The sequence below is a fragment of the Aricia agestis genome, chromosome 13 (assembly GCF_905147365.1).
Source record: "Aricia agestis chromosome 13, ilAriAges1.1, whole genome shotgun sequence".
In the NCBI taxonomy this organism is placed as follows: Eukaryota; Metazoa; Arthropoda; class Insecta; order Lepidoptera; family Lycaenidae; genus Aricia; species Aricia agestis.
In genome coordinates, this window is record NC_056418.1 from 12,410,118 (window position 1) to 12,427,411 (window position 17,294).

The window sequence follows — 17,294 nt, forward strand, 5'->3', positions numbered from 1 at the left end:
CCACAGTTTTTCCATACAGTCCACACCGAGCTTGGGCATAAACCTGCGTGGAAAATATTTCCACGTGGGTTGTTTTCTGCGTATGTAAAATTATATAGCGCCACCTGTTGGACATTTATTGAAAACATAGTACAAGTAGAGTAGGTAAGGAATAAGCGCCATCTATCAAATTTATTTACAATCAAGTTTATTGTCAAGTTTTGATAATAATCGTTATTTGTGATAAGACGTAATCAATAATAATTTTACAAAAAAATAAACATGTACAGCTTACTTCTCTGCTGAGATCCAGTTTGGCTGGTTGCCATTGTATTACTAATTAAAAATAAAATAGTCAACGCAAAACGTCACTGTCACTGTCAAATCATGTTCCGCTGTTCATTTTCGGCGGATTGACACGCTTCCAATATCAAAAATTGAGATAAATTCGATCTCATTTTCTATTTATTTTATTGTGTTTTATTATTTGCATCTATTCTAACATCTGTGTTATTTTAACTCGCCAAGATGAGTACCATATTGGAGAAAATTGCTGCTATAGAGTCCGAGGTTTGTACACATAGGTATTAGGTTATAAGTACTGATTATTACTTTTCTAGAATGTATCTTATAACAGAAAAATTCTTATGTCGTTTTACCAAACATTCTTTCTTTGTATTATAATTGCTTAAGAACCTAATGATACGAATTATGTTACTCAAAGTTATGATGTTTTGTAGATGGCTCGGACTCAGAAAAATAAAGCCACCGCACTCCATTTAGGTATTCTTAAGGCTCGTCTGGCGAAGCTGCGAAGAGAGCTAATTGCTCCTAAAGGTGGCGGTGGTGCCACTGGAGACGGTAATAAAAAAATACATTTGTTAATAATTATAAACAAGGTATAAAGCTGACATCTGCTGTGTATAAACAAAAAAACTTGACTTTATCTGCCTATAAAACTATTATTATCAGCTCTAAAATGATTGTTAACGTATTAAAAAAGATTTTTGATGAAACATTGAATTGAGAATATTCATAATTTACTGAATTGTATACTTTTACATGGATACTTCTTTCTTTTCATAGGTACTTTCCAGTATTGTAAAATGATAATCCATAATTGCACATAATAAATAATAATATTAGTGACTAACAATTACAGGTTTCGATGTTGCCAAGACTGGTGATGCTCGTATTGGTTTTGTGGGGTTTCCGTCTGTTGGAAAATCTACACTGCTGTCAACTTTAGCTGGTGTTTATTCTGAAGTGGCAGCATATGAGTTCACAACACTCACAACTGTGCCTGGGTGTATTAAATATAAAGGTGCTAAAATTCAGGTAAATATTCCTGTCTAAAGATCTATATTTTGTGCATTCTGGTTAAGTTGATATTAGTTTCAATCACGGATCACCCAACCAAATTATGTAGGTCTACTCATAATATATCAATATAGTACAATATTTATGATTATTTTTCTGTATTTCAGCTACTTGATCTTCCTGGTATTATTGAGGGAGCAAAAGATGGTAAAGGTCGTGGTCGACAGGTAATAGCAGTAGCGCGCACATGCACTCTCATATTCATCGTCCTGGACGTCCTCAAGCCGCTGCAGCATAAGAAACTTCTAGAACACGAGTTGGAAGGGTTTGGATTACGGTTAAACAAGCAGCCACCAAACATTAACTTCAGGAAAAAAGACAAAGGAGGAATCAACTTGAACATTACAGTATGTTCTAATTATTTTTACAATTAATGTAGATGTTCTCTGCAACCTTGCAGAGAACATCTACATTTGTTCACCTACACCTGCACCAGGCTACATTTCTTTCTTTGTGCAGCAATAAACTTAATTTTGCTGCAACAGAAACCTTCTACCATCTTATGTCTTGACCTCAAGACTCAAAGTAATGACATGATCATATATAATATTTTTTTTAATGAAACAAGGAGGCAAACGAGCAAACAGGTCACCTGATGGAAATCAACTTCCGTCGCCCATGGACACTCGCAGCATTAGAAGAGCTGCAGGTGCGTTGCCGGCCTTTAAAGAGAGAATAGGGTAATAGGGGAGGGTAGGGATGGGAAGGGAAGGGAATAGGGGAGGATAGGGAAGGGAATTGGGCCTCCGGTAAACTCACTCACCCGGCGAAACACAGCGCAAGCGCTGTTTCACGCCGGTTTTCTGTGAGAACGTGGTATTTCTCCGGTCGAGCCGGCCCATTCGTGCCGAAGCATGGCTATCCCACGTATAAATACATACAAAATTGGTTCAGCATGAAAAGAAATTAGACACAGTTTCCCATTTATATTTACATAGTATGTTTTTCCTTCAGTGTAGATATACTACATCTATAATAAATCATCGAGAATATGATGCTAGAAATTGATCTTGTGTGTAAATGGACCATTATGTTATTATTTTGATATATTACTTTTTTTTTTCCTTTTTTTTCATTCTTGTAATCTGCTATCGACGTCGTCATAATCAGATGTTTTGGCTGTTAGGATTTTTTTTATAGGGGCATTTCAGCATTTGCCTCCTAGGGGTTTTCAAGTTAGTCTAGTGGCGTTGGTCAAGTTCTAGGATTTGCCATCTTTTTAGTCTTCTTGTTTCCTTTTCAGGTTGTATAAGGTCTCTGGCCAGTTTGTTTGTGTGATTACTTAGTCTTTCCTTGTATTTAGCACAGTACTTGTTTACTTCTTCTTTTACTGTTGGCATTTCTAAGTATTCGTGTATTTCACTGTTTCTGGCAAACCATGGTGAGTTGGAAATTGATCTTAGAAATCCGAGCGATAGCCTCCCAAGACCACAGCCTGTGACTGGTTAGACAAGTATGATTTCATCCATCGTAACAAGAAACTGTATAGACTTCTCAATAGCTGCTACTTGATTAATAGTGTCCTTTTGTTTTAGCTCCAGAGACTGGACTTGTTTTTTTACTTCTCAATATTCCTGATGCATATTGCTTATGTCCGACTTAATTTCAGCGAGAGAAGTATTGAGAGACGCGCCGAGTTTTTCTATATCTGCTGTTATTGAGGCGTTGAAGTCAGTTGTTAGATTTAACAAACTTTTTTTAAACTCCGCCTTCCAGACCTCCATAGTAGCCATAACTTTGGATGTGATGACTTCAATTGATTCCGTCAATTCAGCGTCGTGCTTCCGTTTTGAACGTAAAGTCACATTCCATTCTTCCAAAGATTTTCGTATTTCGGGATTAGAAGCATATTTATCCTCGTTGTCCGGTGATCGAACCTTCTGTCTCGATGTTACTCTTTGATCGATGCACGTCGGGGAGAAAATTGTCAAATTGTGACTTATGTTAAACGGTATACGGTTTAATTTTGTATGAAGATGTCGGAACAAGACTGTGAGCACGTCTGCACTACTCAAGGCTCGAAAACTTTTTAATTAGAAAACCTACACCGTGTAGGCCCTTTGTTTCTCCAATGTATCAAAGAATGTAGTTGGCATATTCCTCGATTTGGCATCCTTGTAGACGCGTTTCAGAGAGTCCCAGTATGTCAATAGGTATTTATCGAATCCAGCCCGTGTACGAGTTCCAAATATCGGTAGGTTGTAGCCAGGGATCTGACATTATACGTGCCTATTCTAATTCTTGACCTGTTTTTTTGTGATATTTTATTTTTAGTGGTTATACTATTGTTAGGAGGACTCCTCCACGGTGACCAGCCGGGTTGGGGAGTAGTTTGATATGATAGAGATGTAGATATTCGTATAAAGCACGAAAATTTATCAAAAAGTCTTGGAAAATTTATTTCAATTTGGAGGTTAGTTTTTTGTAAAGTTTTTTTTTTTCACTATTTTCACAGTTAACACTTTCAGTAAGTATTTACGAAATAACACTAGATATGAATAATTATCACTTATTAAGTTTATTTATGACACTTTTGGGTATAGTATCACGGATTTATCGAATATTTTCGAAAGTTTGCCGGTAATTTCAACTGACGCGAGCGCGTTCCGTTTGACATTACTACAACAGCTATTATTACATTGCCTATAAGATCTTACCTTATTTGCTCGTCAAATGTGTTTACTCATTTCAGTGTCCGCAATCTGAGTTAGACTTAGAAACGGTAAAAACTATTCTCTCAGAATACAAGATACACAATGCTGATATCACACTCAGGTATGATGCAACGAGTGACGACTTGATTGATGTTATTGAAGGAAATAGAGTCTATGTACCCTGTATTTATTTACTCAATAAAATTGGTGAGTGTTTAAATGTATTTCTTACTATGATAATTAAAAATTATCTAGAAGAAAGTGGCGTTTAAATTTTGATCATATTTTCAGCAAGCTGCTTCATAACACGTTGGTCTTAGCCCGGGCGCGCACTAGCGGCCAAGCCGCAGCGGCCAGCCTGTCTAGCATACGCCAACGAGATATCTCACTCTACATGTTTTCTCGATGTTTGATGGTTTGTCTCTTCATCTCTATTGACCCTAGCATGATAAACATTTTTTCTCGCGTAGATCTATCATCGAAACACACAGTTTTTATAGAGTTTTGTCGAGATAATGTCGAGATTTTGACATTATGAGACGAGTAGTTTTTAATTATCTCGAGAGTGAGATATCTCGTTAGCGTATGCTAGGCAGGTCGCGGCGGCCATCGAGATAGATACCTTAGTATGAAACCGCCATAGACCACGCGCACCTGACCGCACGGCCAGCGGCCACACCATACTTTTGATGGCCGCCGCGACCTGGCCGCTAGTGCGCGCCCGGGCTTAGATAAACACTTTTTAAAACATAATATTATAATTCTTTATTAGAGAATAAAATGTAGTAACATACCAAATTTATAACACCAAAACACAATTAATGGAAAAATGTAATGATGAAATTTTAAGTTTTTAATAATGTATCTCTACTATTACAAACTAATTTATACCATTTTTAAATATTTCAGATCAAATAAGCATAGAAGAATTAGATGTAATCTACAAAATACCACACTGTGTACCAATATCTGCCCATCATAAGTGGAACTTTGATGATTTATTGGAGAAGATGTGGGAGTATCTCAAACTTATCAGGATATACACGAAGCCAAAAGGACAGTTGCCGGATTATAACTCACCAGTTGTGTTGCACGCTGATAGAACAAGTCTTGAGGATTTCTGTAATAAGCTCCATAGGTCAATTGTTAAGGAATTTAAATAGTAAGTATTGTTTTGAGTGTGATTTTGTATACAATATTTTGTCAAAAGAAACAGTATACAGGGTGTTAGGTTTAACACCATTATCCTTAAAACCATCAAATGAGCCTGTCAAAATGAACAACTTTTTTCTATGAGAACAATGCTGAACGGTATTTTTTTGAGTTTCCAGCATTGTTCTCATAGAAAAAGTTGTTCACTTTGACGGGCTCATTTGATGGTTACAAGGATAACGGTGTTAAACCTAACAACTTGTATTTCACAAGAAAATATTACCATGGATCACCAAACAGATTGAACTTCTCAGCATTCAATTGACAGACTTGCCGCCCGCGATGTTGGGCCACCTAGTCCAATGTTTTACCCATTTCAAAATGCATCACATACCCTCATGGCATTGCAATTTAAACTAACTGTATATGTCTTGAAAGTAAAGAAATTTGTAACTCTAGTTGTCATATCAAAATAATTATGTTGATCTCATTGCACAGTGTACGGAGGAGACGAAAAATCGGAAATTTTCTTTTTCCTTCAATTTTTAATGGGCATTAGTATTATGAATGCGAGAGTAGAACACCCGCGTGTCAATTCGCAATAGTTTTTATTCTACGAGCTACCCAAGTTTGGCGATTTTTTGCGGCCCGGAAGCGAAAAATCCATATATCTCCAAAAATTTTACGTAATAAATAAAATGTTGTATTCCACCTGAAAGCCTATTAAATAACGTATATTTCAAGCTTTTTTTCTGATTCGTCGTGTCGATATTTTACCTACAATAAAATAGTTTTCATTTTCAGGTTTTTATTTTTTTTATCCAAAATCAAACAAAAGATGCAATCGAAAATATCGACAAATTAAAGGTATACAAGCATTCTATACGCACAAAAAAAACCACCTGTAAGATCCGTTAACAACTGGAGATATTTGATCGTGAAATCCTACGCTAGGGCTACCACCATACGTCTTTCAATGGATGGCTGTCAATAATGCAATAGAAATAGTCACATAACATATTAACATTTATAGAATGAAAGTTATATACGCTTTTAATGAGTATATTTAAAATTATCAAAAATAAGTCTTAGAAAAAATATAAAACCTCCTCCTTTTTTGGAAGTCGGTAAAAAATCGGATGTAAATCGTAATACTTCAAACAATTGATATTATTTGCACTATTTATTTTAAAAAAATCAAGGTAAGTGATGGTCACGCGAAAACGAAAAGACTACAAATAATACAGCGTTGCGTCGTTTGATAACCCTGTTGACAATTAAGTTTGTAAATTAAATAAATTGATTTAGCAGTGGTAGTAAACGGATCTCACGGATGATTTTTTTTTTTGTGCTTATAGAATGCTTGTATACCTTTAATTTGTCGATATTTTCGATTGCATCTTTTGTTTAGTTTTGGATAAAAAATGAAAAGCTAAAAATGAAAATTATTTTATTGTTTGTAAAATATTGAGACGGCGAATCAGGAAAAAAGTTTGAAATATGCCTTATTTAATAGGCTTTCAGGTGGTATACAAAATTTTATTTATTACGTACAAGTTTTGGAGAAATATGGATTTTCCCTTCCGGGCCGCAAAAAAAACGCTAAACTTTGGTAGCTCGTAGCATCAAAACTATTGCGAATTGACACGCGGGTGTTCTACTCTCGCATTCATAATACTAATGCCTATTCAAAATTGAAGAAAATAGAAAATTTCCGATTTTTCGTCTCCTCCGTACACTGTGCATTGTTACCAAAACAATTAGATAATATTTATTACTTATTAATTCTTCAAACCCCATAAGAGCACCGGTGATCGCGACAACAATAGAATACAATAGCATTTCCTGGAAACTGTGATCGAAGTATTGAGCCATAGAAAGATGTGTTCATAATTAACCTTAAAAATTTTCATTCCAGTGCCTTGGTATGGGGTTCATCTGTAAAACATCAGCCGCAGAAAGTGGGTATTGACCATGTGCTAGCCGACGAAGATGTTGTCCAGATTGTGAAGAAAGTTTAAAAAACTATTTGATTCCGAAAGTTGTGCTTTTAAATTTTTTTTAGCAAAGAAATTAATTATCTACACTAATATTATAAAGCGAAAGAGTTTGTTTGTTTGTTTGAATGTGCTAATCTCAGTAACTACTGGTCTGATTAGAAAAAATCTTTCAGTGTTAGATAGGCTATATTTTATCACTCTAAAACTAATAGGAGCGAAGAAATAGAGGAAAAGGTAGAAAAAACGGGGGAAATTGTTTAATAGGGCTTATCTCACGAACATCAGCGCTGCGTAAATAATCTCATCATCATCATCTGTATGGGACAATTTTTCTGTTATTTGGCACAGATAAGAAGTAGACCACAAGCATTATAGACTATTTTTTTGTGGACTAATTAGTCTGTGAAATATCTAATTTATGCAGGCGAAGCCCCGCGGAACGTCTAGCATACTATAATTTACTGTAAGTATAATTTCATCATGTAATCTATAATATAAAAATGAGTCGCTGAATGTGTTGCTAAACGCAAAACTCGAGAACGGTTGGACCGATTTCGCTAATTATTTTTTTAAAATATTCCTTGAAGTACGAGGATGGTTCTTACGGAGAGAAAAATTCTAAAAAAAATTAATTTCCTGAAAAAGTCTAAAAACAACACTTTTCTATACTCCCATACAAAAGTTAAAGAATCGACTGTTAGGCGATACGAAGTTCGCCGGGTCAGCTAGTTATTTATATATTTGATTTTTGTACTGTCCTAAGGGAATTGATCCAAATTATCGTAATGTGAAAAGGCTTCAGTGCTGAAAGTAAATGAATGAAGTTGTTTTTTGTAGACACGTCTTCTGAATGAGATTTTTGTGTGCTAATTCTAAAATCAGTTTTCACCAATCACGTTAACATTAATAATTGACCCCTGGCCATTAAGAGAACACCACTCTTATGATCTCATTAAAATTTTTGTGTCACTTAAGTCTGTAGACCCTCAAACTTACGTGATACATGGATGTGATGAAAACGATTTTGTCATAAAAGATTCTTGGTCTAAAATGATGGCCATAATTAGTGCTGCTGGTATAGACAAGTATAAGTTTTGTCAATTATATATTTTTTAAAGCTTTTAATTTATAAGAGCAACTTACGGAATTAAAATCATTAAATGTCAGACTGTAAATATATCGTATTGATAATATTACAATAATATTGTTACACCTAACGAAAATTATTTTCTGTTTGTGAATATTAAAATAAGACTCTTGTTTAATTGGCTGTATAATAATTATAATATTTACAAACTTAAAGAGTATTTATTGTATTTTTCTAAAATATGACGTTTTAGCTGTTAACAAAAATGTTTTGCTTCGTGGAAAATTATACTATCAGAAAAAAATGTTCATAGGTAGATAGCTTGCTTGCTTGATTTCGTTGGGCCGTTATTTGTCTATGAATCAATTTATATCATGGTACGTACAAGCAAATGTAACTGTATTATGCTCATAACCTTGTGTTATGGCATAGACTTAAACAAAATAGGCTTAATGACTTTTCTCTCTTATAATTTTGATGAACGATAGGATGTAATATATGATTAATTATATTATTATTTTAATCCCGGTTAATTTTAATCCCGACTGGTACAGTTAAAACAACTAAGGACTGGGTTGCACCAACTAACTTTAACTGTAAATTTAACTTTAACTACAATGCAAAATGTCAAATCTTTGGTTAAAGTTAAAAATGGACGCCATCAAGACGCCATATTTAACCATAACCATAAAGCTCGACAAGGTTTTAAATGCATGTGGCGAAAAAAGGAAATAACGCTGTCATCATACAAAAACCGCAATTTTTGACTGTTCTCCTTTACCAGCAGCGCCCCCGCCTACGTGCATTTATAACCTTGTTGGATCAGCTGTCATCTGTCAATTTCTCCGGGCAAAGTTAAGTCGAATCATGTCAATTCAATTGTGATCTGTCAACTGGGTTCGACGTGCGACCAAACTACGTAGGTCCCCCATCTTCCTAGGAATCAACTTCTCTGATAGTACTTTTTACTAAGATCCTTGTTAGACTTAACCTGGATCTTTTCATGGCAGTAAATGTTGACATGGGGGGTGTGGGGTCAACAGCTGTAACTTTAAAATTCTCCGGGCAAAGTTAAGGTTAAAGTTAAAGTTAAATTTACCTTAACTATAAATTTAAATTTAACTTTAACCACGCCTCTGGTGCAACCCAGTCTAAGGAAGTTATTTTTCTCATATTATGTAAAGCAGCATGCTGACTAAAATGTTGTAACTATATTTAACATAAGTTTTTGTAGCCACATTTTTATTTCTATGATTGTGTTTGAAAATAAAACATTTTCAAGAATTCAGTATTACTGTTTTAGTGACTGATAGGTATTTGGTACTGTGTATAATATTATACATAGAGTTCACCATCATGATATTATTATGAGTTAATATAATACTATCATAACAGCACTCCACAGTAAAAGAAAACATATATAAAAATGTTTTTAAAAAATGTATTTTAAAATTTACATACAGCATTCAAAGTATAGTCTGTCAAGAAAGTGAAGAAATTAAAAAGTGACAACATCGTAGTGTCATCCCTTTTTTCTTAAATTGATTTGAAAGAGATGACACTACGATGTTGTTAATTTCTCCACTTTCTTGACAGACTATATAGCACCAGATTAAAAAAAATATAAATATTATAATACTTTTAACTCTGTTATAATAGTTTAAACTTGAAACCTCTCTTTAAAACGAAATTCTCTAGTAACTAAAAACTTATTTCTGCATACCAATCTTAACTTTTTTTTTAAATAATTTTTAATTTTTAGAAAAGGAATTTAATTATATTATGATGTTAGATTATGTATGTTAGAGCTACAACTTTCGTTTGGTTCCATTTTTTCTACCTTTGTTTCTATCGCAGACTCCATTTCCAACATAATAAGCCTTTCTTGCTTCAAGGCTTTATTTGTATCTTGTAACACTTTGTTCTTTAATTTTAATCTTTTATTTTGTTTCTGGAGAGATTTTATTTTTAAAGTTCGTAATTTTAAAATTTTTTGTAGCTTATCAATTTTCTTTTTCAAGTGCAAAGTTATAGGAGAATCGAATATTGGATTGAGATCACTGATGTCTACGAAGAGTGGATCATCTGATTTAGGGAAGTCCGTCTGTACCTTCTGTGATTCCGGACACGGAGAAGCACAACCATTGCCAGGTATCTGCAGATGTAAAATAAAAATTTACCAAACACAGGTAATTTATGTATGACGAAGATTTTTATAAGGTACCAAATAAAATTCTGAAAAGTTAGTAAGGCCTAACATGACGTAAAGAAAGTATAATCTGATTTGAGTTATTATATATATATATCTCAATGACAATAATTATGGGAGCCTTATTTTCTCAGAAATTCTGTGCATAGTTGGAGCCTACTTAGGTTGGGTTGCACCAGAGGCGTGGTTAAAGTTAAAGTTATGGTTATAGTTAAGGCAAATTTAACTTAAACTTTAACCTTAACTTTGACCAGAGAAATTGACAAATGACAGCTGATCCAACAAGGTTATAAATGCACGTGGGCGGGGGCGCTGCTGGTAAAGGAGAACTGTCAAAAATGGCGTTTTTGTATGATTATAAAGATTAGAGTTACCGAGATTAAGATAAAGAGAATGATATACCTCAATTTCTATTTGACATCGGGGCACTGCAGTGTCCTTTAATCTTCTTTGACCACGTTCTGAAATAGTAAAATCTTCGAGCCCGAAATGAGCTGAACATATTCGTGTGTTTAGAGCAGGTTTGAAATAAGCTTCTTGTCGTTGTTTCCTGAGAATACGGCACCAAATCTCTCTGCGAGTTGGGTCAACAGGAAATCTGCAATTTAAAAAATAAATTTTAGTTTTTATTCATTATTGAAATTATATATTTTTAGTCTCAATATTTACTAGGGTGCAAGTTGCAACTTGTAAGTTCTCTTCTTGAGTGTCCTGACAACAGTATGAACTTCTGTCAATAGATGTCGCTTTCAAAAAGTATTTTCATAATACTTTATCTATAAGTGGTTTTCAAAATTGCGCGCGCAACAAAAACAGCCAACAGCTGATGTCTGTCAGCCGCCATTACGAAAATACTACCTATTTCTATTTTAGACAATTTGAGTGTAACTATTTCAATAACCTACTGAATAATAATACTTATTTAGAAACGTACAACACAAAAATAAAGCAACTTTCTAGTATAGTAAAAAAATAGTGAATATTGATCTCATGGGGCACTCGAGATGGAGACATCTTTACTCAGAAAGTGCCCTGTACTTTCACCCATTGTTACATTATTTTGAAACTTACCGATGATAAGTTACCCCGTGTTCCTTTTTAAACTTTTTATCGTAATTTCTACAGCCTTTCATTACACAACTGCTAGGCATTTTCTAATAATTTAAACAATTTATAAGAAAAATAGGTCACGACTCACGGCCCCAAAGCATTGAGTAATTTGCCCCAAACTGACAGATTGGGTCCTGTCATTCGGTGCCATTATCTGCGTGGTTACGTCATTACCTACGGAGTTAAAACATTTTAAGTATATTAGGTGCCTATCAAAATAAATTATATACTTAAATCAAAATATTATGTAGGTAACATATAAGTAAGACGTAATATGAAAGTGTTTGTATAAGATGAGGTACAAGTTGGAAGCAGCGGCTACATGATACATCATACATGAAGTTGCAGCAGATGACGTGTCGTCGTGACACGTCATGCATGAAATGTGTCGCTCGTGCTTAGCTTCGTGTCGCTGGCTGCGCAGGGTATTTCAGAATTCAGAAATATATACAAACCACTAACCAGTGTAATACGTAGTTTATATCCGCTTTGTGACCAGTAGTATCACGAGTGCAGTTGATTCGTTTGTACTGACCACAGATTACTAGTATATATTTGGTACTGAGCGTTCTACTCACGATCTACTACTCGACCAAGCCTCTCTGCTGCCGACTACTAAATCATGCTCTCTCGCACTTATGCATTGCTAGCGACGTGCGTAAGTGCGAGAGAGCAGAATTTTCCATATAAAACCACGATTGGCAATATCTGACACTTCATTGTCAATCGCGGTTTATATGGAAAATGACAAGTTTTTGACAGGGAGTCAATGACCGATAGCGACAAGTTAGCCCGAGTGGAGTTTGGTTGGCTTGGCCGAGTAGTAAAATATCTTGGCCTAAAAAAAAAAACAAAACGGAAGAAGAAGTAGAACTGCAGTAAACAAAATATAATTTTAGAGGTTATGTTTGTTTTCATATTTCTATAAGAGTAGGTAGGTACACTTTGATGATAAAGAAAAGGAAAGGTAGAAATAACAAGTGCTAATAAAATTGTTATTATTTGCGACAAATGAAAAGAATATTATGACATTCGAAAACATTTCACCGAGGCAGGTAAGTAAACTCCACTTTGTTGTTAATTTAGGTCACACTTTTATTTTAGACGTTTATGAACTTATCTAATTTATTCTAAGTAGGTAAATGACAAAAAAGAAATAAAATAATTATATTATGATTTCAAAAAAGAATTTCACACGACAAATATCGTTTAGCGCCATCTATCAACACATTATCAAACTAAAACAACGTACAAGGGACTTATATAAAATGCGCTATTTTAGTTTCTACAAATGGTCACTAGATGTCGTTGAAAATTTCAGAAAAACCGCGCTGCCTTACTTCGGGATGTGCGATCTATCTGCACAGAAACCTGCCACTTACTGGGTTTGGACATCACGAAACCATCCACAGACGTTATCACAGAACTTGTTTACAAGAAAATATTGCTGTATGGGTCGGACTTAGAGGCTTTTGCACGGTAAGGTTTTTAGGATTCTATACTTCTGCAGCTGCTGGTGCAGTCTTGTAAACCTGCAAGTTGCAACTACCTTCAAATTTTAGAAGGTTGTAGGTTGGTTGTAGGTTTACAAGATAATTACTATTTACAGCTGTATACGTAAACAATGGAGAATTATTATAGGCTTTAAAACTTTAAAACCAACCGGTTTTAAAGTTTTAAAGACTTTACTTCTCCTAGAACCTTAATGGTTATTCTAGGAGAAGTAATGAACGAACATGCTACTGAACAATTATCAGCTCAAGAAATTATGCATTGGCGGTGGGAAAGTCTGCTGTCTTTCTCTGATACGTTGCAAATGTCACATTACACATGACAGACTGGCAGACTTTGTATCCGCTGTGTCAATATTCTTAGAAGATGGTAGTCCTCAATTTTTCGCCAATTCCTTTTCATAGATGTTACATAAATGTGTGCAGAGTTAACAATATCGATTATGTCGTATATTTTTCATAGTTTTGAATAAGTAAGTACCTAATTATATTATTTTAGGCACGCCAAACGATCAACGATATCTACTGACGACGTCAAACTGCTTGTGCGCAGAAACCCTTCCTTGGTGAGTACAAACACTTAAACGCTTCTTAAACTGAGAGCCACTCAATGCAGATTCTAGTCATTATTTTAAAATTTTCGTCCACCTCATTACTTTTACGCTGCCTGCATACACACGTTTTCCGTAAGTATTCGTTTTCGTAATGTCGAATTACGATTTGGAATTCCGAGAGACTTAAATGTGCAAAAGGTCGTTTTTCTTGAAGGCGCGAACGCGCCGGTCTGTTGAAACGTACGCGCGGAATTCGTTCCGTTCGGAAAAAAGCGAACGTGTGCGCCAGTTGTAGTAGTATTTTCTACTGACTCCATGTAACTATTCGGATTTCCGAATACGGAAAACGAATTCGGAAATCGAATACGGAAAACGTTTGGATACGGCCAAGCTCAGCTTCACACAATAATGTAAATTAATACTGTCATATTATACGGTGTGATTAAAAGTTTATAATTTGTATGGACTATCACTCGGACTATGGCAGCGGTTCTCAAAATGTTTTGATAGCGGAGCCGTTTTATTGCTGGCTGACCCGGCTGTACATATTGAGCCAACGCATTGGGCCAAAAAGAATGTTTTGTCTTCGAATGAATTGTCTCCATCTAATGATTAGACACCAGCATGGAGACAGCATCAGGCTTTGATGTCATTTCTAAAAATAACTTGTGTATCGCCCCCTTGGCCCTACAAGGCTTTGCGGAGCCTCAGGGTTTCGCGGCGCACACTTTGGGAACCCCTGGACTAGACTATGCTCGAATTAGTCATCGATAAGGGTGAAGCCAAACGGGCGTAATTTGTGAGTTGTGAGTCGCAGAATTTCGGCTGGCAGAAATTCTGCTGCATTCAGTTTCATACAAAAGTCCTGTTTGATTCACACGAGCGTGATTTTATGAGTCACGATTTGTATGAAAAGATATTTACGCGACCGAAATTCTGCGACTCACGACTCACAAAATTACGCTCGTTTGGCTTCACCCTTAAAGTTTGCACCAGTAGGCCTCGGCACGTTTTTGTTTCCAAAAGTAACTGTATTATTAACAATTGGCATATTTTAACACCTGTATTAATACCCCATCAGGGGTTTAATTTAAATTCGATTCTGAATGACTAACGAGTGCGGGCTGTTTATTTATTAAAGTGTTATTACAACTTAAAAATTATATCCGCACGCAAAATACTTACTTATTAATATTAAGTAATGCTGGAAATGGCTGAAGCAAAATATGTGACTATAATTTAAAAGTTTGTTGTGTAAATTTTATTTTTTTAAAAGACAAATTTTCCACTTTTTTACAAAAAAGTGGCCCCGTGCGAGTTTCTTACGCCGGTTCTTCTCGCCGGGTTAGTTCCCGAACCGGTGGTAGGCAACATGTAGTTCAACATTCTGAAAATATTTGATTCAAATTTATTCAGAAATAAAACAATTTTTTATTTTTTATTTTTTTATTTTTATGTTGATAACTTATGATAACGCTTATTGACAGACAATTGGTAAATTCCAAATTATTTTTAACCGACATTCCAAAAATGGTGCTTACGTATTCAACTAAATGTTTTTTTATGTTATTCTTATTTTAATTTGTTTTTTATCAATAATGCTAAGTACTCACATACGGTTTTGCTCAATCGAGCAATAACGTCGAGCAAAACCCGCGGTTCGGGTTTTCGTCCACACATTCAGCATTGCTCGATAGTTTTATTCTAAATCGATATATTTAATTCCATCAAGCCGGCTCGATGCGAGCCTTCGAGCTGTCAGTTTTGCGGTCCACACAGTAATTATTACTCGATTTGGAGTAAAACTATCGAGCAAAACCGCATGTTAGTAGGTACTCAGCATAAGGTTGTATGTTTTTTAATTCGTTATTACAGAAAGAACATTTAGGATCTATATCAAGCAACACAGCAGTGAAGAAACAGCGTAGAAAGACAACGAACAAGCCAGAGAAAGCTGTGGAGGCGCCAAGGGAAAATGAACTTGGCACAGAGAAACCTGTGGAGACGCAAAGAAAAATTTTTGACAATGAAGTGACTAGTAAAGTTGATGATGTTGAGATGGAAGTAAGTCCTGAGTACTTTAAAATTATTTATAACTATTCATGCTTACTATTATATTGTAGGTAAATATAATAAAAGTTTGTTTGTCTATCTTTCTGACTTTACGCTCAAACCGATTTAAATCTAGTACTTTCTTAATTGATTAATAAAAAAGTTTATTTATTTATATAACAGCTGATTTTCAAGTCGAAAAGTTTACGATAAAGTTAGTTAAAAAATTCATGAGTCTATTCCCTCTTATAAGGTTGGATACCTACTGTTTAAAAAATACTGTGTTTGCATTTCATTTTACTGGTCTTACATAAAAAAATAATAATAATACTCCCCACACCGGTTTCGGTGATGTGGCCAATTTAATTGAAACCAGGCCTGTTACGCAACAGTAATTTTATAGTGCCTAAGTGTGTGCGCAGTACACAAGAGCACGCTCTATTCCTTTACTCTCATAACCCAGTGGGATGGAAGACCGACACGACTGGCGAGAGATCAGGCGCAGGACCGACTTTTTACATGCCCATCCGACGCATGGATCATCTTACTTGTCAGACAATCAGGTGATAAGCCTGCATTGTCCTAACCAAACTTGGAAATTAACATGTTTCCAACGCGGGAATCGAACCCACGAACTCCGAGTCGAGAGCCGCGCTCTAAACTACTGGACAACGGAGGCGTTCTTACATTTTATTTAAAATAAAATTGCTAGAGCAGATCAGCACATTAATAGATTTAAAAATCACAAAAGCTCTCATTATGATCCTTACGGTTCCATTAAAAGGAAATGTTATTTCAGACAGATCATTTAGAAGTATTTACAAACAACCCGACGACTGAGAGCAGAAAAACGAACACGGGCACAGAAATAGCTGTGGAGACGCACAAGTTAGAAGAAACGATCGATCTTACTTTTGATTGAATAAATGGTAATTTTTATGAGATTTGTTTTTTATTCAAATTAAATATCAAAATGTTTAATGGTTTTTGATCATCATCAATGGTGTCAAATGGACATAATATTATCGTGATACATGACAGCTATAATAATCTGTCAAAAAAGTGAAGAAATTAAAAAGTGGCAACATCGTAGTGTCATCCCTTTTTTCTTAGATTGATTTGAAAGGGATGACACTACGATGTTGCCACTTTTTAATTAATTTACGTTTTCGACAGACATATTATAGCTGTCATGTATCACGGTAATATTATGTCCATTTGACACGCTAGACCCTAAGGCTAGCGGTACCTGGTGCCTGGATATACAAAGATATAATATAAGACTTACATAACCACCACTACTGTCTATTTATAACTGTTAGCCAATGTATACACAGTAGGTACAGCCATTTTTATTAGGAAAAGGATCCACATAATTCGGTTCAAGCAATTAAAATGAAATTTAATTATACCTACACTTCCTATCTAATTTTCAAATTTCAAAACCAATTTAGGCGAAATATTTTGCGAATCAAAAACATGATTATACGAGTAAAAAATTATACATTGTTATACAAATATTGTGCGTATACAAACATTGGATAGAAGCATTGATAGCGGGGAGGGGCGCCAAAAAACTCGTTACAACCAAACACAATTACCTGTG

At 35.0% G+C, this 17,294-nt stretch overlaps 3 protein-coding genes across 4 annotated transcripts; 2 read left to right on the forward strand and 1 right to left on the reverse strand.

Moving 5' to 3' along the window:
• The first annotated feature begins 378 nt into the window (after positions 1-378).
• Positions 379-7,240, forward strand: LOC121733207 (GTP-binding protein 128up). Its single transcript, XM_042123384.1, has 7 exons — positions 379-549; positions 720-840; positions 1,142-1,317; positions 1,467-1,706; positions 4,052-4,220; positions 4,923-5,175; positions 7,084-7,240. Exons 1-7 carry the CDS (start codon positions 508-510, stop codon positions 7,184-7,186), a joined length of 1,104 nt encoding a protein of 367 aa, XP_041979318.1. The 5' UTR covers positions 379-507; the 3' UTR covers positions 7,187-7,240.
• Positions 7,241-10,032: 2,792 nt separating this feature from the next.
• On the reverse strand, positions 10,033-11,745 carry LOC121733208. The gene is made up of 3 exons (XM_042123385.1): positions 11,533-11,745; positions 10,864-11,059; positions 10,033-10,407 (listed from the first exon to the last, which is right to left on the reverse strand). Exons 1-3 carry the CDS (start codon positions 11,610-11,612, stop codon positions 10,033-10,035), a joined length of 651 nt encoding a protein of 216 aa, XP_041979319.1. The 5' UTR covers positions 11,613-11,745.
• A 724-nt stretch (positions 11,746-12,469) lies between these two features.
• Positions 12,470-16,628, forward strand: LOC121733209 (centromere protein S-like). Of its 2 annotated transcripts, none has more exons than XM_042123386.1 (5): positions 12,470-12,626; positions 12,893-13,050; positions 13,582-13,648; positions 15,512-15,700; positions 16,488-16,628. In XM_042123386.1, the coding sequence occupies exons 1-5, from the start codon at positions 12,597-12,599 to the stop codon at positions 16,608-16,610; spliced, it is 567 nt and encodes a 188-aa protein (XP_041979320.1). In that variant the 5' UTR covers positions 12,470-12,596; the 3' UTR covers positions 16,611-16,628. The 2 variants fall into 2 exon arrangements, with proteins under 2 accessions (XP_041979320.1, XP_041979321.1); XM_042123387.1 differs by having other exon boundaries at positions 12,893-13,047; positions 13,579-13,648.
• Positions 16,629-17,294: the final 666 nt, after the last annotated feature.

What these genes read in the sequence shown, in the direction of transcription:
- LOC121733207 (XM_042123384.1), top strand. Translation starts at nt 508, where the DNA reads ATGAGTACCATATTGGAGAAAATTGCTGCTATAGAGTCCGAG. An exon ending in TTGCTGCTATAGAGTCCGAG is followed by an intron (nt 550 to 719) that starts GTTTGTACACAT and finishes GATGTTTTGTAG; the next exon opens with ATGGCTCGGACTCAGAAAAA. An exon ending in ATTGTTAAGGAATTTAAATA is followed by an intron (nt 5,176 to 7,083) that starts GTAAGTATTGTT and finishes TTTTCATTCCAG; the next exon opens with TGCCTTGGTATGGGGTTCAT.
- LOC121733208 (XM_042123385.1), bottom strand. Translation starts at nt 11,612, where the DNA reads ATGCCTAGCAGTTGTGTAATGAAAGGCTGTAGAAATTACGATAAAAAG. An exon ending in CACGGGGTAACTTATCATCG is followed by an intron (nt 11,060 to 11,532) that starts GTAAGTTTCAAA and finishes TTTAAATTGCAG; the next exon opens with ATTTCCTGTTGACCCAACTC. An exon ending in GATGTCAAATAGAAATTGAG is followed by an intron (nt 10,408 to 10,863) that starts GTATATCATTCT and finishes TTACATCTGCAG; the next exon opens with ATACCTGGCAATGGTTGTGC.
- LOC121733209 (XM_042123386.1), top strand. Translation starts at nt 12,597, where the DNA reads ATGACATTCGAAAACATTTCACCGAGGCAG. An exon ending in AAAACATTTCACCGAGGCAG is followed by an intron (nt 12,627 to 12,892) that starts GTAAGTAAACTC and finishes TGAAAATTTCAG; the next exon opens with AAAAACCGCGCTGCCTTACT. An exon ending in GACTTAGAGGCTTTTGCACG is followed by an intron (nt 13,051 to 13,581) that starts GTAAGGTTTTTA and finishes ATATTATTTTAG; the next exon opens with GCACGCCAAACGATCAACGA.